This window comes from Apus apus, chromosome 16, assembly GCF_020740795.1.
Source record: "Apus apus isolate bApuApu2 chromosome 16, bApuApu2.pri.cur, whole genome shotgun sequence".
Lineage (NCBI taxonomy): Eukaryota > Metazoa > Chordata > Aves > Apodiformes > Apodidae > Apus > Apus apus.
The window spans coordinates 3235646-3258037 of record NC_067297.1 but is presented as its reverse complement, the minus strand read 5'-3'; the positions used below and the strand labels follow the sequence as shown (position 1 = coordinate 3258037).

The 22392-nt window shown below is 53.1% G+C and overlaps 1 protein-coding gene across 1 annotated transcript in view; it reads right to left on the bottom strand.

Moving 5' to 3' along the window:
- Positions 1-22392, bottom strand: part of RBM19 (RNA binding motif protein 19) — a 66102-nt gene that overhangs the window by 8304 nt on the left and 35406 nt on the right. The window contains exons 22-23 of the mRNA XM_051633605.1: positions 12970-13075; positions 6643-6763 (exon numbers count right to left, since the gene is read on the bottom strand). Coding sequence (XP_051489565.1) covers positions 6643-6763; positions 12970-13075 — 227 coding nt within the window. The remainder of the gene's footprint in view (positions 1-6642; positions 6764-12969; positions 13076-22392) is intronic.

The following is a 22392-nucleotide window of genomic DNA, read 5'->3' as shown; positions in this document are numbered from 1 at the left end:
ACAGAATCACCTCTAGCTCATCTCCTGCTCCTTCCAGATCCCTCTTCCCCCTCTTGGCCCCATAACTATCGTTTCTGTCTCCTCACAAGCCAGGCCTCAGCAGGACACCATGGCTGGAGGTGTGACTTCAACCTCCCCCCCATGCTTTTTTGGGCTTTGGTTCACAGGCTTTGCTGGAAGCAAAAGGCCCCAGTGTCCAAACAGGCTCGGGGGTGATGATGACCCTTCCTGTTGACCCCAATTCTCCCACCTCTGTCCAAGAGTGGTCACAAAACCAACCCAGGTTCAGCAAGGCCCTTAGCAGGAGACAGACCCACCATCTCCCACCTCAGCTGGTCATGGGTGAAGGCAAGAAGCTGGCTCTCCCCCCACAGCAATACCCCTGCTTTGCTCCTGCTGCCCCACACCACCACCACTGTCCCGTGAACCCCTCCACACCATCAAGCTCCCAAAACCACCGTGGATCCCCAAACCCCTCCCTGTGGATGCTCCAGCCTGCGGGAGGGTGACAACCCCCCCCACCCTGGGGGCTTGCCAGCACCTGAGCCAGCATCCCAACCCTGCCTCAGCCCCCAGTGCCATGGGTGACAAAGCCATTTGGTCCCCATGCTGAGGCTGAGGTCAGCACCGTGTCCTCTCCAACAGGCAAGAAGTGCCCTCTGGGCAGGAGCTGCAGTGCAGCCCCTTCTCCCCCCTCTCTCTTCCCCAGCCAGAAGCTCTTGCTTGCGAGCAGCACATGGAGAACAGCTGTTTAAATCCTGCTTTCAGACATCAAAAGCCTCGCTGGGTTTCTCAAACAAACAAACATACCATAGGACTAAAGAAAAGGTGTAAAATAAATAAATGGAACAAGCTGTGCATTTTCTTTTAGTATTACAGCTGCTGCGGGAGATAAACAACAAGTAAATGTCACAAAACATCAATACAGAAGAAATTAACCTGACAAAAGCTCACATCCCCCCTCTCTCTGCCCCCCGCCCCCCCCCCCCCAACTCCCCACAATTTTGCATTTCTGGAGTTCCCATCTAATGATTTTATTTTTCAATTAATTCTTTGACAGAGAGCCAGAACCTGCCTCCCTCCCTGCCGGGGGCTGGGGGTGCTGGTAACCCCCTCCCTGCCTCCTAGTGCCCACCCACTCAGCTCAGGGGAGCCCAGGGGGGGCTGCAAGGTACCATCCTGGGACCCTCCAGTGGCTCTTCCCAGTTCCAAAAGCACACGGGTGTTTATCCCTCCTTGCTTCTCCCCCAGCAAGAAACAGCATCCAAGGTGGTCCCAGCTCCCAAATCCATTGAAAGGGAAAAGTTGTGTCCTCCACCTGCCACCCCTTCCCCACCAGCCTGAAGGGAGGTGACCCCAGGGGGGGTTGCACCCACGGAGGGGACGCTGGGTGCCAAGGGAGCATCCCTAAGGAGCACGGGGCACCCAGGGGACCTGCCAACAGCCCCAACCTTCCCCAGAGCCACCAGCTCAGCCACCGCGACCGTCCCTGCAGCCGCCTAACGAGGAGGGGAAAGAGGGGAGAAGGAACAAAACCAGGAGGGGTGGGGAAGCAAATTGGTTTGACTTCCGTTGTGCTGCTCCAAGCTGGTTAAGGTTTGCCCGCTAACGATCCCATTTGCTTCCTTTAAACAATGGGTAAAGCTGGTGGGGGTGGGCTGGGAGGGGGATTACCACGGGATTAGAACGTGGCAGGGTTGCGGATGCCACGTTAATCCTGCAGGCTTTGACTCCCCGGCTCTGGCATGTGTTTGCATTAGTTACAGATGCTCTCTGGGAAAGAAAGGGAAAAAAAGAAAAGCAAAAATAAAATGAAGGAGAAAGGAGAGGAAAAAAAGAAAAGGGAGCCCCCAAGGCTGGGGGGTGAGAGACAACGGTCACGGCAGCCTTGAAGGAGACCTTATTGCAGCCTTTCTGTGCTTAAAGAGGGTTTGTCAGAAAGATGGAAGGAGACTTTCTACCACAGCCTGTTCTGTTAGGACAAGGGGTAAAGGTTTTAAACTGATAGATCTAGGTTGGACATAAGGAATTCTTTACTATGAGGGTGGTGAGACACTGGAACAGGTTGGCCAGAGAGGACGGAGATTCCCCATCATAGGAAGTGTTCCAGGTCATGCTGGATGGGGCTTTGGGCAACCTGGTCTACTGAAAGATGTCTCTGGATAGAGAGAGAGAGAGAACGGGTCTGTGAAGAGGTAAAAGAAGCACTTTAGGGGGCTGAGGAGAACCTGGGAAAGCTGATGGGGAAGATGCTTCCCAACCTGCCAGGGAGGGCCTGAGAGCAGAGAAACACCTTCCCTGTAAACCCTGGGCTTCCAGCAACCTACTGCAACAAGCAGGGTGAGCTGCAGTGGGGGGGTCTGCTGCGTTACACACACCCACAGCCCCCCTACGTGACCAGGGGTCTCGCTGGCAACACACACAGGCCAGACCCCTCCCCAGGCAGCTCTCCCTCCTCCACCCGCCCCGCAGCCTCCCCATCCCCTCTTTCCACCTCCTCCTTCCTCTAAACCACCCCCCTCCTGCAAGTCGTTCCTTCCCGCCTCTCACGCAGAATTCCCCATCTGTCAATTTAATTCTTTGATCGATGGGAAAGAGCAGGAAAAACCGGCCCAGCACAGCTGGCTTCCCAAGTTAGTCCTGGCAGGAAACCGCCGGCCCCGCTGCCGCCGGCTGAGCGCAATGTTTGTGAAGCACAGAGAACACAAGTCAATAGCAATTTAGCTGGATTGGGAGCAAGTACCTTCCCTGCACGGACAGAGGGTTCCCAGGAGAGAGGGAACGTGTGCAGGCCCAGGGCACGGCTGCCTCCTTCCCAGATATTCTCCCAGCCAGGCTCATCGGGATGGAGCTGCACCGGCAGCCTCTGCCCCGTGGCCGGGAAGTGGGGGAAGGAAAGGGGGATCACAGAATTGTCCTGGGTGGAAAAGATCCTTAAGATCATCCAGTCCAACCATTAACCCGACTCTACCAACCATTAACCCGACTCTACCGAGTCCAGTGCCTAAACAATGTCCCTCAGCACCACACCTACACGGCTTTTGGATCCACAGGGATTCAACCACCTCCCCAGGCAGCCTGCGCCAGTGTTGAATTGCCCTTTCAGTGAAGAAGTTTCTTCTGATCTCTCACCTTAACCTTCCCTGGTGCACCTAGGAGACCGTGAGGTGCTCACAGAGCTCCTGTGGGCTGTGGTTGGGTGATGAGGGAATGCAGGAGATGGGCAGGTTGACCCCAGGTTGCTCTCACCTGCACAGGGCGTGCATCCAGATCCACCCCAGGGTTGGCAAATCCAGCTGCAGGACGCTGGGATGCCTTGGGTACTGTTTTCACAGAGCCAAAATATTCTCCCTGCTGGCTTCAGAGATGCCAGCGACCCTTGTTCTCCAGATCCCCCTCCCCAGATGAGGGCTGAAGTGCTGCTGGCAGCAGGGTTTGTCCATCCCTTGCTTGCCACTTCCCTGCTCCACATCACAGGCTGGATTAGAGGTCTGAAGGCCAACCAACCATTGGCCAAGCCTTCCATCCTTCCCACCTTGCCTCTGCATCCCCAGCAGCCTCAAACCCTGTAGCTGGCCAAAGGTCTCCAGCCACCTCACAGCAGCGGGTCCCACAAATTAACACCACACGTTGGGGTGCAAGTAAAACTCAAGGAAAGTGGTTGGGTTTTTCTCCTAATACAAGAACCTGTTGCCTCAGGACCGAGAGAAGAAGCTACATTCAGAAACGAGCAGAAAGACTTCAAGCTCTTCCAGACTGTGGTCAGAGGCAGGGGAGCAAGTGCAGGGGACATCAGCCTGGCTCCTGACACCTCCAGTGAAAGCAGCTCCAGCAGCCAGTGACCACGTCAGAGGTCCTCACTTTTTCCTGGAACATTACAAAGACTCCAAACAAGCCTTAAAGAATGACCTGAAAGCCACAAGAAATGGGCAGGAAGCTGATTCCACTTTATTACACCTATTGAAAAGATGGCTCAGAAGTGGCTTGATTGCCACGACAAACGTCTGCACTGAGAAAAGATTTAGGAGACCAGACTTCTCTTTTAACCTAACAAATAGCTGCAGAGGGAGGGCTGGGAACTGGAAGGCAAATCTCTGGAAATGGGTGTCTAGAAATAAGGTGCATCATTACAGCAGAGAGAAGTCAGCGGTAGGATGTGTCCCTTGCAGCCCAGGTCTAGACTTCACAAAGTGTTTCCTTGCTAAGACAAAAATGATGGGGCTGACAAGGAGCTGCTGGGTGAGGGGTTTTGGTTGCTGCTGCTCAAGACACCAGCCTGAAAGATCAAGGTGGCTCTTTCAAGATGCAGAAACCTGCCAGGAGGGCAGCAAGACAGAGCAGGATGAGCTCGTTACTCAAGTTAAACTCACCATCAGACCCAGGGGAGTGCAGGTCACTGGGTTGTCCCACTGGACCTGGGTGATAACCACCCCCCCAGGACTCAGGGCAATCTTCTCCCCCTCTGTTAGCACTCTGCAGCCTCTCCTACACACCCATCCACCAGGAGACATCCATGCAAATCTACTGTGTCCACAGCAAACCAAAAAACTGCACAGAAAAGTGGCAATGGAAGAAGAAAGAAGAGGAGCTGTTCAAAATAGTTACATTCCAATTGCACAAAACTTGGGGGAAATGTGTCTGAAAGCCCCATGAGATGGGCAGTTCTTTGTCCTGCTTAGCACTTTCACCTCTTCTGCTAGGTGCAAAGTCCTTAGCACGTTCCCTGGTGGCTTTTATTTCTGTGGAATCACCAGGACAAGGGCCAAGAGCAGCAGAGGCCACATGTCACACACACCACACTGCTGCAGCAAGACCAGCCTCCCCAAACAGCATGGGCATCTCGTGGTGCTGGAGGCCTCTGGGTCCAAAAGGATCACAGAAGCCCTTCAGAGAAAGGAAACAAAAAGACTCTCCCATGGGATGGCAATACTCAAGCCTGCAGAGAAAGTCAGGGCAGGAAACATGGGACAAGCTGAGTTGGGTGGTGGGATAAGACCCACCTCATTCACCACACTGTGCCTTTTGAAGGCATCTGTCTCCACGTCCTGCTTCTAAGGTGCTGCTGGCTGGGCTTGGCTTGCAGAACAATGTGAGGACAGCAGCAGCAGTGGCTTTTGGTGGCAAAGAGCAGCTGGAGACAGCAGGGACCTTGGTCTTGACTGTTTCCTGAGCCTTGAAGACTCAATCTTTTTTCTCCCATTCCCAGCTCAATCCCTTCCTACCTAAACATAAGGGACCTGAGTGGCCTGACCACTGCAGCCTGCAAAGCTGTGGGAAGACCCTCACGGGTCACCCACACTGAGGTGGGTGAGGAAAACCCATGGGGACATCCATGAACAGCACAGGGATGTCCAAGCTGCTCCTACACCTTGTGGGGAGAGGAGCAAAGTGTGGGGAAGTTGGTATGGGCAGGAAAAAATGAGCTTGGTTTCTGAGATTGATTTTTCCTTTAGGCTGCTGGGCATCACTGCCAGAGTCCCTGCATCAAGTCCACCTCAAAATCAGAAGGCACTTCCCAAAGAAATCAAATCCCACCTGTGAAACTCCAGCAAGCCAAGACTCTTTCTCCCCTCTAAACTGAGCAAGGTAGAGAGGAAGAAAGGAGATCCCAAACATAAAAAGGGGTGCATGGAACACCACACCTCTGCCCTCCCCACCTGGTGGAGACTCATACAGTGTGTGCCCTACTTGGGTGGGCACATCCACCCCCAGCAGACCTGTCCTCCTGCTGCTCACACATGTCCCCAGCAGCCCAGCTCTGCACTCAAGCTCCAACACACACCTAAGCACCACTGGGCTCCTTCCCATCTCCTTTTTGGCACCACACGGGAGATCAGACATGGCCCCCAGCACATCCCCCTTCACTCCACACCTCTCCAATCATACCCACCACCCTCAGCTCTTCCCCAGTCTGCAATACTCAGGCATTTCACAAACAGGAGGGTCCTGCTGGAGTCAGGCTCACTGCTCCCAGCGCTGGGGACTGCAACGCGCAGCCCCAGAACTGCTTGTGCCACCCCCCCTGGGTGATGGGCATGTGTGTGATGAAGCGGGGAGGGGGTGCAGGAGGAAGGGCATTGATCTCCAGCTTAGCTCTCCAGCCCAGGGGAGCCCTTCCTACATAAATATTTGCCCAGCAATGCAGTTGTGCCTGTCGATGGCTGTCAATAGGAGCCCGCAGTGCTGTTATCCGCAGAGCCGTCACTCCCGGGAACCCAGTCCCCTCTCCACATCTCAACCAATGGCCCCAAATGATTTGTCCTTTCTCATCCCTGTGCTGCGTGTGGGGAGCCTGTCCCCCCACTATGGAACACCCTGGGGTGCAAGTGGGGGCAGCAGAAGCACTGCAGCTGGCAGTGCAGGGCAGCAGCATCGGCAGACGGGGAGTTAACCGGCTCACACGCACACGGCGCTGTCAGACAATGGCCTGGATGCCTCTTGCTTCCCTCTGCACTCGCATCCTCAGGGCTCCAGCATCTACCTGCCAGATCCAGCAAGCAGCAGGGAAGGGGCTGGCAGGGAAAGGGTTGGCAGAGAAAGGGCTGGCAGGGAAAGGGCTGGCACAGAATGGCAGCGTGTGCCAGCTGGGCCGGTGCCAGGCGGGGGCTGTATCCACAGGCCAGAAGGATGCTGCTCTGTTACCGTGGAAATGATCTGCTGTTTTCCTCCTCAGGGCCTCCACTGTCTCCTCTGTGTCTGCCCACTCCAGGACCAGCCTCCGGCCGTACAAATGTGTGCTGTGGCACAGGGCATTGAAGGCTTTCTGCAGAATTAAGAGGGAAAAAAAAAACAACAGAGAAAGATGAGGGAGGAAACAAAAACAGGCTCGCGTGAGGGAAAGCAAAAAGGTGTCCCTCCCTCTGCCCTGAAACTAAAAGGCCCCCAGAGAGCATCCTACTTGGAGCACTTTGCTTTGATGGGGCAGGATTCATCTCCATCAGTGGCTTTGACTCGGTCATTTATCTTCTATGTCCTCACAGCAGAGCAAATAGCCATGGCCATTCCTGCAGGCTGCTGCTGCTGGCTAGGGAGGGCTGAAAGCCAGCAGAGCAAACAGCTCAAGGTTGGCTGCAGCCTCCCAGCACCCTGGGACACACACCTGAGCCAGGAAAGGCTGTCAAGGGTTGGGGCAGCACCTCACCACTCTCCCCCTACCCTGCTCTCTGCAGCAAAGCACAGCTCCAATGGGAGCAGAGAGGTTGCTTTCCGCTCAGGGGCAACGAGTCTGAAGAAGCACCAGCTGGCCAGGGAAAGCTGCTCTCCTCTCACCAACCCTTTGGTGATGTTGGCCATGGGGGCAGCAAATGTGGCAGAGCCAGAAGCCACGGCAGAAGTCCTCTTCTCTTTTTCCCTGTGGTGGTTTTGCTGTGTTATACAAATCCAGAGGTTTCCTCATTGTTAGATCCTGCTTAATAACATCCGTACAGCTATAATCTCTTGCTGATGTTGAATACAAGCACGCTGGCCAGCACAGAAGCTCAGACAGCTTACTATGCCTGTAGGCAGCCAGCAGAGGCTTTCAGGAAACAGCCACTTGATCCAGGGAAGGTTGACTTTGCCTTCATTTCCCACAGACTTTCAAGGAAATTCAGGACTGATCCGGATTGGGCCCATCATGGGAACACACAAACACGCCGCTCAAATATTTTCATCCCCGGGGGCCCTCAAAGTGCTCCACAGCAATGCAAGGAAAAGGAGCCCAAAACGCTCCTTTAAAATCCCCAGCTAAGGCTGGGATTAAGTCCAGTTCTAAGCTCTGATGACTTGATGATCTTAGAGGTCTTTTCTAACCTTCATGATTCTATGCTTCTCTGCAAATTTGCACCCCCGGAACAAACACGGCAGCTGTAGGACCACAGAAACACACCCCACTGTCCAACAGGGACATGTCCTCTCATCTGGAGGCCCCCAAAAGCAGCACCAAGATTGACCTGGAGGAGCTCAGACCTTTCATCCAAGCTGTTTGCTAGAAGGTACTTCTGTTCCACTGCGGATGTCCCCAAATGCCACATCTGTGGGCAGAGGGGCTCTTCCAGCTTTGGCTGCCGGGACCCTACCTGAGCCACCAAGTTCTGACACTCAAAATAACCCCCAAATTTCCAGTAACCAGCACTCAGTAGCCTCTATTTTCCCTTCCTTCCAACTCTCTTTCACTCATATCATTCTCATTCAACGTCAAAAAAAGAGCAACGACCAGCACCAGCTCCACAGCATGGCTGAGATTCCCAACCTTCCCCACCTCCCAGGGTGACCCCGGCAGGGACACGTGCCTCCTTTTTGGGGGGCACATTCCCCTCGGAAGGGCTGCAAGCCTGGCTGCTGCTTCTGCAGCTACAGCTGCTTTTATTTGCCACTGCTGTTGTTTTAAAGGCCTATTTTCCCTTGGAATGGTATCCAATTAGCAGAGCAATGTGTTGGCTTAAATAAACACTCGGGGGGAGGTGGCAGGAGGGAGCCGTGATGGCTGTTTACGTTGGCACAAAGAGCTATTTCCAAAGGCTGGTGAACAACTGCAGATCTAATCACTGGGTCTCATTTGTTAATTTGTACTTTTTTTAATTTCTCACTTCCCACAGCACAAGGAAGAAGAAGGTTGGAAGATGGGATACAGCCCTGGCAACCTCACAGCAGGTCTCCGAGGAGGGCAGATGGTGCCAAACGTGTCCAGGATCATGTGGGCTCTTGTCCTCAGAGCAGCTTGTTCTCCATGTCCTCCTTGTTGCAGGATTGTTTCCATATCCCACCATTCAGCCCAGTCTGGGATGAGGCACCCTATGGATTTGTGGGGAGCACTGGGAAAGGCCAGGGAGCAAAAAGGAAGGCAGACGTTGCTTTCAAGTTGCGTTGGATGAAAGAAACCTGCTGGGAGAGATGCACCTGCCAGCAGCTGGGAGCACAGACCCTTCCCAGCCAAACACACTCCCCAAATGAGCTGCTTTCCCACCAAAAAGCTCAGGATGCTGGGATTGAGACCACAGGCACCCTCCCAGCCCATGTGGAAAAGGTCATGCTGGGACCCCTGGTCCCCACAGACCAAGGTGGGCTCCCAGAGCTGGGGCTGCAGAGGAGAAGCTGTGCAGCTCAGGTGAAAACCAACTGCATTTCCCTTGGTTTGGGAACCAGCTAAAAAAGAAAACTTAGCTCTTCATTGCTCTGTGAGGAATTCAGACTTTTTCAGGGGAAAAAAAAAATAAATAAGAGAAGCCACTGATGATTTAAAAGGCAATGGGATGAAGGGGAGGAGAGGGGGAAATCTGCCACTGTTGCTATTCCAAATGAGAAGTAGGGAATAAATACATTTTAATTACTTGAGACATATGAAAGAGGACAAACAGACTGATTTCCAAGGAAGGGGGGCTGGAGGTGGGAGCTATTCTTGGGGTGCAGCTCCTCCACCTAAGGGTCTGCCTTCCTCAAACACCTTCTTTGAAGACCAAAGGCTTGTTTGTTTAGTTGGATCCAAACCAGGGACAGAGAGGTGTGGTGCCTGCTCATCCAAGAGAGAGACTCACCAGGAAAGATCTCGAATGATGATGGCTTGGTATTATCCTACACCTTTAGGAAAAGGGGAGTCCCCACCACACCAGGCCTGGTGTCCTTAAATGCCAAAAAAGGACTTAGTTGAAGCTGAAGAGCTCCAGCAAACCTCTTCACAGGTTTGTTTTTTGTTTCTTGAAAACCCTCTGGCCACCTGCCCCAAAAACCCAGGATGTGAGTATGCTTCAAAATGTCATTTCTGAACCCTCTTGGGCAGGATTTTGCAGAGTTTGGTTCAGGCTTAATGTCACAGCTCAGTAGGGCAGGATTTTGTGACTAGCTAGAAGAGCCTGGATGGTGGACGGAGAGGCAAAAAGAGCAGGGAGAAGAAGTGGAGAAGCTGGATCAGCAGCTTAAAAATGCTTGTGGGATCCAGAAAGGCCATTTCAAAATGAAGGGGTGGAGAATATAAATTCATATGAAGCCCAGGCTGCTGGGACAGGACAGACACAGCCCTGGAGCAGACCCTGCTGTGCCAGTGCCTTGGAAAGGCAGAGATCAAGAGACTGGCCCATTGCATCCATCACCCCCCAGTGCTACAGCTCCATCCCTCAAGCCTGTATTAATTTGGAGGACAGTGCTGCTCTGCCTACAGATTCCCTCTTGCCCTATTAAATACTCAACCCAAAGAGCCCCCAGGCTGGAGTCATTAGAGGGATAAAGGGTCAACAACATTAGGAGATTGGTAAATTTCCTTTCCTCACAAGAACCAGTCCCAACTGAGGGTGCTCTCTGTGATGCCAGCTGCACACAAGGATTTTTCCTTCCATGTGTGTGGATTTTGGAAGAGTTGACTGTCTTTCCCAGATGGGCCATTTCTACTTGGAAACCAGATGTATTTTTTGTATTGACAGGGGAGAAAAGTGGGAGCTCAGCTTCCTGTTAAGAGTTCAAGAAGAAAAACAATCCCACAGACAACCCTGCACAACCAGGAAACATGTCAAGTGGTTCATGCTTCTTTAACTGGAGTGAATTTGCTGTCTGTTCCCCTTCTCACTTCCTCAATCCCACGCTCTCCCAGCTTGACCAGTGGGTATGGAAATCCTTCCTGTGAATATGACACTGTCCCTCCCATTGCTGTCCTGTCTCCTGGCCTGGCACGTGTGCATGCTGTGATCTGCTAAGTGCTCACGACTCAGAAGAGAGAGGGCTGCTAATTTCATCTGATGGCAGCGTGACACTCCCCGTCCAGCTCCATCCATCACCCTGGGAGCCACCAAACAACCCAAGAGACAGCCCTGGCTGCAGATGTCACCGTGGGAAAACCAGGCTCTGAAGGACAAGCATCTCCATCTGAGAAGGAGAAGATGCCACCAGCAGCAGTGTCCCGTGCCCCAGCTGCGAAACCCAGCTGGGCAGGACAAATCTGCAGGCACAGCCCTGGGGGGTTTTGGAAGGGGAAACCCACATCCCCCTCCTGGCTTTGGAAAATCTCCCACAGCAGCTGTGATGGCTCAGAGAAAAAAGACAAACCCGGGAGGTCTCAGGCTTTAAATGCCCAACAAAGCCACCCCGACCACCGAAGGACAAACCCCGCCGTGTTTTAGGAGACGCTTATAAGCAATTTCCAGATTCCCACTCTGAGCAAAAAAGTCACTGATAGTCCCAGCTATTCAGCTCAGAGGTCTCCAGGCCCACTCCCCCCCTCTCTCATTTCACTTAGCAAGAAATTCTAAGCCAATTATGCCCGTGTTGACAATATTCAGGATCCTATTCATCAATACCCAGCGCATCCTCTTCCAGACGGCCAATGGAGTGTACTTGATGTGCCACTTGTGAGACAATTAAATCCCTCCAAGAGATGAGGGAGGGGAAAAAAAAACCCAACAAATACAACAAAACAAAACGAGAAGGAAGAAGAGGTGCTTTGCTGGAAAAGGAGGGAAAAATCCTGAGTGATCTTTTGCAGGGCATCTTGTTGCTTGCACGTGAGCTTTGGGAGTGGTGCCCTGAGCAAGTGGCCTGCCTGGTTCTCTTCCCTCCAAGAGGGGATAGAAGGGTTTCCTACCACTGGGATCTGTTTGCCCAGTGCAGCTGGAATCTGCCACTGGGTGCCCAAGGGGCTGAAGAGGGACAGAAGACAGACACTGTGCCTGTGACCTGTTTCCTTCAGAAGCCAAGTAGAAAAGCGGGTGCTGCCTCATCCGCCCCCAGGTTGAGCAGTCCCTGGATGCACCTTTCCACCAAATGCTTCAAGTTGCCTTAGGAAAAGATGAATTCCAAAAACCAGGAGGAAGGCCTGGAGAATGTGGCCTCCAAGAATGGCTCTGGAATGAAGCAGTGGTTCAAGTAAAGCTGCCCCGAGGTGGGTTTTGGGCCCAGCTCCCCATGGGGGGAGGGACCCACATCCCTGAGGGGTCACTGCACCCCACACTGCCAGGGAGGACAAATGCTGGGTGGAAGGAAGTTGGAACTGGGATCAATAGAGGACTAACAAAGAAACTCTCTGTACTGTGATATCCAGGAGGTCAGGCTGGAAGGGATGATCTAATAGTCCCTTGTGATCCCGGATCAATGAATCCTGTCTACAAACATAAACACAGGCAACACTTGCTGCCCCCCCCCCCTCTCCTTCATCTCCACCTACAGTCTCAAAAATGTGGAGTCTGGGGGAGTCAGTGGAGACATGTGGTCCCTTCCTTTCAGCCATAACACCCCTTGGCTTGTGCCCATGACTGTTCCTCTTCCAAATACTGCACAATCACCAGAAGCAGGGATGAAACCTGCCCTGCTCTGGTGCTGGGAATGCAAATTTTCCATATTTGCTGTCAACCAGCCCACTCTGAGCAAGTATCCCTGGCCAGGCCAGCCCAGCACAGCTAGGTCCCCTCTTCAGACCAAGGCCATGACTGGATTAGAGAACTTGATCTCTGTTTTCATGCTCAACAAGGCAAAGCAGACACAGACCTTTCCCCCCAACCTTTCGACCAATTCACAATCACTCTCTCCTCCCATGGTCACTACCTGAAAAACACCAGGGTAAGGCTGCTCATGGGGGGTCTCAAAACACACACAGGAACTGATGAACACAGGCCTTGTACAGTTTATAAATCAGTAAACTCCCACAATATCCAAAAACTCCCCTAAAACCAAGGCAGTGGTGGAGGTGGGACATGTACTCGGGTTCCCTGGTTTGTTATCATTGAGTCAAAACCCCCCCCTTGTCTCAAACCTGAAAAATGACAGGAGTTTTTAGCCTTTTTATCAGTTACATTACACTTATCCCCATTATGGCTTAGGTTGCAGTTTCTGTTGTGTGACCTCCAGTGGTTGTCCACAACAAGGCTTCAGCCTCAGAGCAGCTTTGCTAGTGGATGGGAAGAACCTGCCCCAAATCTGGGCAAAGCCTCAGAGAGACAAAGCCTCCCTGCTCCCTTCCTCATCTTCTGGTGAGGGTGTCAGAGGGGAAGGAGAACCAGGTCTCCATCTCACCTTGGCATCCTGCTTGGTGAGGAAATCCACAAACCCAAAGCCACGGTGGGATCCTGTTCCTGCCATCTTCTTGGGCAGCCGGACGGTCTTCAGCTCCCCAAAGGTGCTGTGAATTAAGAGGGAAAAGCAAAGACACTGTTGAGATCAAGGGAAGAAAGAACCATCCTTTTATCCCAACCCATGGCACCACCAGTCGCAGACCCAGGTTGCAGAAGAGCCAGTGCTGAGGACTAAGGTGAGCAGAGCCCTGCAGCCACTCTGCTTCCCTGAGAGCCAAAGCACCTCGTGCCAGCTGAAAACTCAGCTTGGATTTCAAGGGTCAGCCTTACTGGTTGCAAACCTTCAAAAAGCAAAATCTTTTTTTTCATTTAGAAGTGCTACACTTCTCCCTTCAGGAGATTTGCAGAACCCAAGGAGCCAGCCCGCATGCCCTGCCCTGTTGAGGGTGGACAAAGGGCACCCCCAGAGCACCAGCAGGCAGGGCTGCTCCTGACCACCACCATCAGAACAGATTGACTTGCACCTCTGAAGAGGGGTTGATGTGCACAGGACACAGGCAGGAGCCAGAGCTCAGCCCCATGGAGACCTGTTCTCTTTGCATCCCTAGAGCCTGTGTGCAAAAGGGTCACCCCTCTGCTCCACAGATGCTGGCCATAATTTTGAAGACTGGATTTCTTGACTCTTGAACACTTGCCTTGGGTCCAGCATTTCCTGCTCGGCGTCCAGCCACCCAGCTTCTCTCATGGGCTGCAATAAACTGCTTGTATCTAAGCTTGCTGAATGTAACAGATGAATTCAGCAGACCCAAATCCTGTGGAACAACCTCTAGATCCAACAGCCCTTCAGACAAGTTTTTGAGTGTCAGCAAAAAACCAGAGCAGGGAGAGAAGGGGGTTCCTGCTTAGCTGGAGGGTGTGGGGAAGGGCTGGCAGCACCCACACCCCACCACAGCCCAGGGACACCTTGTCATGGCCTGCCTGTCCCTGGAGAAGGAACCAGGCTCCTCAGCACCAAAGCACACAGCCACCCCACCAGCCTGGACCTTGTCCAAAAAGCCTAAAAACCAACCCAAAAGCAGCTCTCACCAGACACCCCCTCTCCAGTGCCACCCCCTGGAGAAATTCCAGGACAAAGCCAGTGCCTTTGCTGCATCCAAGCTCCTGCTTCCTCTCCTCCTCCCCTCACGCCCATTTATCCAACACGTGTGCACAAACTGCAGGCAATAAATATTTAATGTGGACCAGGCTCTGAAGAGATGTGTTATTTTATTTGAAAATCTCCCCAGACGGGCACATACACCAAAGGAGCCTGGGATGCAGCAGTGCCAAAGAGCACCTGGGAATAAACACAGTCAAGGCCATAAACGCTCTCGTGAAATGATATAAACTAAATCCTGGGAGTTAACCTGCTGCACCAGCAGCATGACCAGGCATTCATCTCCCCAATTTCCTTAGGCAACGTGGTGTGTAAATGTACCGTTATGAAGCCTCAAAATGAATCTGCACGTCTTCCTCCTCGGTGCTTTCCCTCCCTCTTCCCCTCCAGAGCTGGTTCAACACAAACAAACAAACCAACCCAAGCGGAGGGGAGGGAGCAGCAGGGGCCAGCAAGGATACTCAGCTCCCACAGCAGCAGGAGGGTCCTTCTGCGAGGAGCTGTGGGTGACAGCGGCCTCAAAAGCTCTACAGGCAGCTCCTCTCCTGGGCAGCATCCCTGTAGGATCTCAAGTGTCCCAGCTGGGTTCAGGGAGAGGGAAGGAGAGAGCTCCCAGCCCAAGGAGGTGAGCATCTGGGGAAGAAAGTCAAGCCAGCAGGTGGCATGGGCAGAGGGAACACTTGCTTTGATCTGTCCCCCTGTGGAAAACATCACAGGCATTGGCTGAAGGGGAGAAGAACATCTGCTAAGGGAATACAAGCAGAGTATTTGCTGAAAGTGAGGAGGTCTCAGACAACACCTGCTCTGTACACCAAAACACCACGTGTCTCCCTTTGGCACCAAGACTCAACAAGCACAACAGGCAAAGAGGTGCCCAGGGACTGTGGTCAGGGTTCTAGGGGGAAACCATGGTGCCCCACATCAGCCTGGGAAGAGATGGGAGAAGCTGGCTCTTCCCATCTCCAGCGCTGGGCTGGTCACAGGCAGCTCCCTGGGGAGGCAGGACAGTGGTACCCGCTGAGATGGCTCCACCGCAGGAAGCTCCAGCACAGCTCCCAGCAGGGAACAGGCAAGGAGGGGCTGAGGAAAGCTGAGGGGCACAGGGCTGACCCCACCAGGGCTGCTGAGTAAAACACCCTCCCTCCCACTGCGGTGCTAATTAGAAACCACAACACAGCAATTACCATCCCGGGAGCTGCGAATGAAGCGGAGAGCGCGGGCCTTTAATGTTCTCCTCTCCAGCAGCAGGCAGAGACTCACACCTCTCTTTTCCAATTATTTCCTCTGGATTTGGGGGGTGGGGGGAAGGAGAGAGGCAGAGGCGGATAGAACCCAATTACCCCCTGCAGTGCCAGGCTCCCAGTACCCAGGTGTTGCCTGTTTGATCCCACAGCAGCTCCATCCATGCTGCAGCTTCCCAGCTCTGGGATGGCTGGGCAGGGATGAGACCACACTGCTGAAGCTGCAGGGAAGGGGATGGTGGAAGGGAAAGGGATGCAGCTCATCACCCGAGGAGTGTCTGAGCAAGATGACATGGGGGAGAAGAAAGCAGCTTTTCTACAGGCTGCTCAGCTGCAGCTCGCCTGTAAGATCCCATCGAGCTGCTTTGAAAGATGTTCCCCCAGGGCTGGGGGTGGTTGGGGGTGTCACAGGAACTCAGACCTGGTGCCACTGTCACATCTCCTTCCCCTTCAGCACACAGCTCTGATGGGTGTAAACAGTGTGACCGTGCAGCACAGACCATAGGGGGTTGTTCCTTGGAGCTGAAGTTTCTTTCTCTGTAGCAAACTTGAGGGAGATCAGACAGTGCTGGCAGCAAAGCCTGCTGCTGGCACAGAGCACAGGGCTCCATGGCTTACAGGGAAGTCCCTGGAGTTATCCTGAGTGTGAAAGCTGAGTGGATTCTGGATTGGTACCCACTGGCATCTGCATCTTCTCCAAGAGCTCCTGAGTCCCTGTGCCAGGGCTCAGCTAGGGCACAACTGCTGTAGGACTTGGCTGTTGGAGCAAAGCCCTTTCCTTCTTGAGACACTGACATGTTTGCAGGCACAGAATCACCAAATCCTTTTGGCTGGAAAAGACCTCTTAAGATCATCAAGTCCATCACTAAATCATGTTACTTTCTGGTGAGTCCTGGCCCTGCCAGACCCACATGCTTGGATTTGTGGCATGATTCTTGGTAGCACTGCACTGGGCTGTGATTTCATCCCGAATGAGAACAGCCAAGGTCTGCAGCAAAAAATAAATGTCCTTTGTATGCAACTTCCCCGTGGAGCTGCTCAGTTTCGGGGCAGGGGGAAAAGCAAAGAGCAAGAACTTTCCTATGGAGGCATCAGGTTTGTAAAGCTCCCAGCAACCTGTCATGCACACAGCTGTTCTGTTGCCTCCTGGCTTCCTTCCCCTCATATTCATGAGAAACGTGTCCAAACAGCAGTCCTCTGAAATCCTGAGTCCCCACTCAGGGCCTGGAGGGCAGTGCTGAGGTGTGGGGTGGGTCTGGAGGACGTGGCTCTCCTGTGGGCAGCTCCCAGGCCAGGCTAGCAAGCCTCCTCCCCTCCTGCCCGGGCTGGCTCCCCCAGGCTTGGCAGGTTTCCACACTGCTGGCTGGAAGGGATGGCAGCCCTGAACAAATGCTGCAGCTCAGATACTTCCCAAAAGAGACCCTTTCTTTCATGCTGATCCAGATTCATCCATGCAGCAGGGAAACCAGTAAAAGCCTGGATTGGCCCTGGCTGAGCAACGATCCAGACACAAGCAGAACACAGCCAGGAACCACCTTTTCCTTGACAAGTCCCTGGCCCTAAGCAGAAACACATGATGTTCCCAGAGATGCCAGAAGGGACATCCCCTCCCTCCCACCCACCAGGGATCCAGCACTTCTTCATGGCATTGCTGGCTCCCAGCCACTCTCCTGATGCTTTGGCAGCTCTTCCAGTGGTGCCACTGCCATTCCCTCACTTCCCTGGCTGACCAGAGGGAAGAGGAGTCCATTTCTCCTCCATGCTGTACTATGTAAGCTGCAAGCTGGCTGCAGGTCAGAGGAACATCACTCCTTGGGATTGTAATTATATCCTTCTGGCACAGGCCAGCTGGGAGGCAAGTCCTTTGCCTGCTCATTAGAGGACATGATATTGCTGGTAAAGAAAGCACACGTCAGCTTGGTACACACCACCCTGCTCACCTGGCTGTGCCTGCTTACTGAAAAGTGCTTGTGCTCCATCAACACAGCCAGACAGTGGAGGGCAGAGGAGGACAGGCATCCAGGTGGTCTCCAGAAACTCATTTCTCTCCTCTGTCAGCAAAACACGAGTTCCCAGCCTGCAGCTCCCTCCCCTTCCATCACCACTCCTGCCTTCACAGCCCCAGCTCCACCACAGCATGGCCAGGCGGGCGAGTTCTGCACCACCTGCTGACTCGACCACCTCTTCCCACAGCTCCTCTTCTCCCATTTTGGGTTTGGGTTGAATTTCTGCTCCCTGCTTCCAAGCCTCTCCCCAACCTTCCTCAGCCTCCCATGTCTAAGTCCAGCCCACTGCTGCCCCAGGCAGCCCTGATAGCTACTCACACACACACACACATTCATGGGACAGGTACCTATAGATGAGATTGAACAGTACTCCAGCTGGGAAATGTCCCCTCCATCTCAAACAGGAGAATTTCAAGTGCAAGCTCCTTGGGACAGCCAAGACCTGTCCAACCTGACCATTATTTTCAAGGACTCCCTGGTTGTCAAGCAAAGCACAACTGACACCACAAAGCCACACGCATGGTCAGAACGACCACCTTCTGTCCCATGCCAGAAGAGCAGATCTTCTTGAAAAACAAACCAACAAAAAACACCAATAGGCTTCTCCAGACACACTCAGATGTCCCCCTGCATGGGGCAGTCCTAAACCCCTCTCTCTCTGGCTTATCTCCCTTCAAGGAAAACGAACCAGCAATAACCACGTTGGAAAGCTGGTTATGAAAACCTCGAAGCAAGGTTGCCAACCTTCTCCTGGGTTGCCACCTACTGCTACCACCTCCTCCTCTCTCCCCCTTCTCATCCTCAAGCCCTGATGCTGCCTAAACCCCCTCACGACTGCTGGCAGCCCCAGGATGGAGCTCAAGCCAAGGAGCCAGGCAGCAGAACCACTCATCAGAAATGGCTCTGGGCAGGGGACAACGAGCCCAACAGGGACAGAAGTCTTTCCCTTCCCTCACTGCTCAAGCTCTTCCCCAGCAGCAGGCTGCAGCCAAGCTCCAGCCCAGCAGAATTCACACAATCCCACTGCAATGGTCTTTTTCATTGTATTATTTCCCCCCCCCCCTTCACCCCCAAATAGGACCTTCCCTCCCCCAACAAATTACCTCCCTGCCAGCCTCTGCTTCTGCGCTGATTTGCTGATTATGGGGTCGGGAGGGGAGTGGGGGGAAAGAGAGGAATATAATAATGGTCCTTTTTCTTTCTTCCTCCTTTAGGAACGTGGGACCCTGGCAAATGGTTTTGCCCCTGGGCTGAGCCGTGGCCAGTTCCACCCCCTGCATGAGAGAGTTAATGAAATACGCAGCGGAAGGTCCCTCCCGCCTCCCGCTCCAGGACTTGGGCTGACTCCACTACAGCTAATCCCATTACAGGAAAATAACGTGGATAATTCAAGCTAATGAAATCGTTACAAGAATGTGGACAGCCAGGGGTGGACATTCAGAGCCAATTTAACACTCCTTGGTGTTGTTATCCCCAGCACAGGAAAGATCTGAAAGGAGGAAGGGAAAGGAGGAGAGGAAGGAAAGGAAGAAAGGAAAAAAAAAAAGCCCTCCTCTCTTGTTAGCTTAAATCCTGTTAGAGTTCAGGAATTAATCTGCCACCTATCTCCCCTATTACTGTTATCATCATCATCAATAATGTCTCCTCGGTAACCTGGGAAAATTAGCAAATGACTGAGCAGGAGGGTGAGGAGGGAACGAAGGCTCCTGCCAGGCTGAGCCAAGAGCAAACCCAGCACTGCCACCATCTCCAGGGCAGGAGACAGCAGCAGTGAGGACCTGGCAGCAGAACAGCTGTCCTGGAGGATCCCCAGCCCACAGCTGCACGGATGGAGGGATGTGGAAAAGCAGGTCCTTGCCTGCCCCGGCCCCACTGCAAAGCTGGTCCTGCATTCTGGCTGTGGTTCCTCACCTGCACTGGACAGACCAAGCCACCTTCCAAAGCCCTAGGAGAGGCTAGCAGTGCTCCAGAGGAGGACAGTCATGGCTGTGCCTTGTTCTTTACTACATGGATCATCGGGTTTTCCAGCTTCCTCTCCTCTGTCTTTGTTTGGAGGTCTCCTGATCTGCTGCTGCAGCAAGACTGGATTCTGCTCTACACAATTCCTGCTCTTCAGTGGCAGCCTCGTGCTGCTGGGAAGAAGTGCTGCTGTCTTCTCCAAGCTCAGCTGCTTCCAAGTGCTGCTGTCTTCTCCAAGCTCAGCTGCCTCCAAGCACTGGAGCCCTTCCTGAGGCCCATTTCCCAGGAAGCCTTGGCCTTGCTGCCCAGGGCCCCCTGGGGCAGGTCTGAGGGCAGAGTCCCCTCCTGGCCACCTGCACCCAGGGAAGCCACGTGTCTGGGCTCAGCACTTCACCATAAATGGCTTTTATTGGCACTGAGCATTTCCAGGCAGGAGCTGCTGGTCCTGCTGCACTCCTGGATGCACTGAGGTACCTGCTCCAGACCACTTTTGAGAGGACCCACATTTCTGCAGGAGACAGGGGTCTCCTTGAAACAAGGCTGCCCATCAGCAGCACCCTATGTCCACAAACATCAGGAATGCCATTCTCAACCCAGGAGGCTCTCTGGGATCAGCGCTGCCCACCACGTCCTGACGAGGCAGGGGCCAGCACCAAGAGGTGCTGCAGCCCTTGAGCTACTGCTAAGGAGCTCAGCCACCACACTGGGGAGCAAAGTGGGGATCCCAGGCTCCTTCCAGCCTCAGTTTCCCCATAGGAGTGACCCCATGAAGCTGCATCTCTCCCATGTTTCCAGCTCTCCTGCAAAACCACAGCTGCTCTTTACCAACCTCACGGAGACAGACAAGGCTTTGATCCCTCCATGAAGGCAGCAAAGGGACTTGTGACTGAAAAGAACGACCCTGCAACTTGAACCTCAGCACCTTTGGCATGAGAGAGACAGCAAAACCCCACAGCAAAGGTGGCAGAAAAGCTGGAAGTCCTGCAAAAGGGTGACCTGGCCTTGCAAGAGAGAGAAGTCACCTAGGGGAGCCTTTGATGGGAGAACTGGGGCCAGAGAAAGGTCCATGGGCTGTGGTGATGGGACACATGGTGTCCATCCCTTCCGTGTCCCATACGGAGACTCTGAAGTGTTGTAGTGAGGAATCCTCCACCTTCCTGCCACTGCAGCACAAATAACCTTTCCCTTTTTTTGGGGGGGCTTGATTTCCACCTGACTTGTAGGAAATCAACACCAGCCAGATTCCCACCTCCAAATGTGGCTGGAAGCGACCAACGCTTTCCAAAAGCAGCCCTGTCCAGGGGAGGGGAGGGTGAGTCCCAGGATGTGCTCAGCAGGAAGGGCACCATTCCATGTCTCCAGGACACTCTCTCACAACCATGTCCAATTCCATCCAGACAGTGCTCTGGGCACACCTGCCCCAGCAACTCTTTATCTTGCCAACGACTTCAAGAGCATCATTTGCAAAGTTTGTTAGGAAGGAAAGCTAATTAGCATGTCACCAGCTAGGCACAAAGATCTTCTGCTTTCTCTCTACCCTGCCTGCTCAGCAGAGGACCCTTTGGTGCTGATTCCCTCTCCCTGCTCCCCGTGTCACTGTGGCTCCTCCAGTTGGAAATACATGTCCATGCTTCTTCCCAGCAAAGGTTCCTCTGTCCAAGCTAAAGGCTTCACCAGGACTGTCCTCTCTGCTCCCTCCCACCTGCAATCTTTTTATCTCCTGCTCCTCCTCATCAGCTCAGCACCCATCTCTCACCAGGGACCACCAGTTGACTCATTTGATTCCAGTTTCACTGTGGTGTCTCCTCATGCTCCTCAGAATAATGGTTGCACTGGTCCCACCTCAGAGGAACACCCACCAGGTCCACCTAGAAACCAGCTCCAGAGAAGCTGGTCTAGCTTTTGGATTGTCCTTGCTCCCCACATCTTCTGGGTGCAGAAAACTGAAAGTTTAGCTCTTTTTGGAAAGCTCCAGAGGCTCCAGTGGCCACAGATGTGCTTCTTCCAAGGAGCTGTGAACTTACTCAAGAGACTCCTGCTAACGTTACATCCTGGTTTATGAGGATGGAGCTCCACCAGCAGCAGCAGCCCTGGGAGCTCCAGTGAAGAAGGCTCAGAAACAACAGCTTTGGCCCCAGACCAAGCAGCAACCACAAGACCTTCCCTCTCCTCACCACACGAGGCCTCAAGCCAGTGGCTCCTTCTCACCACTTCAACACCCTGTTTAAAAACCTTGCAAAACATTTTACCTCTTCTGGATTTATTTTCCTTCACAGTTGCTTATGAGGGATCTTATCAAAAGCTTTCTGAAATTCCAAGTAAATTAGTCATTAGGCAGGTTTTCAGAACAGTAATTAGGCCACTCAATGCCCCTGATGTATTATTTACCTGAGAAGATCTACATAATTAGGCCTCTTCTTTATAACTGGTATTACAGGCACTAAATTCTACTCCAGTCTATCGTGTAATTACACAATTAGGCTGCCTGCTAAACAGAAAAGGAACCAATTCTGAAAACCAAGCAAAAAGGAAAAAGAAAATCACAACAGTCATTATGATTTTTTTTAAATCCCCCAGCACCAGCCCAGCAGCAGGTCTTCAAGTTTTCATATCCCTCCACTTCAGTCCTTTTTAACCAGGTTCCTTGATTTTGCTGGGTTGAATCCTGCTTTTTGGGAGGTTTGATGTTGTGTGAGAGATGCAGTTTCTTGAAGGGATTTGCTTTCAAGGCTGGTGTTGTCGAAGGGGGGGTTTCTCCCTCCCCTGAGGGGTGCAGCTTCCCTCTCCTACTCCTCAGCTCCCTGCTCCTCCCAAATCATCCTGGTTTTTCCCCCCAGTTTCCCTGCCTGCAGCTGGTGGAGGCAGCAGGAAGGGTTGCTATGGAAGGATTGTCACAGGGATTTAAGCCTCCAGACCTGGCTCCTGAATTTAACAGGGCAGCATGGCAAGAAGAAAGGTGGGAAGTGCCAGGATGGAGGGGATGAGCACCAGCCCTTGGGAGATGTGATGTGCAGGAAACCACCCTGCACCTTTGGGCCAGAGGGATGGACCTAGCCAGGTCT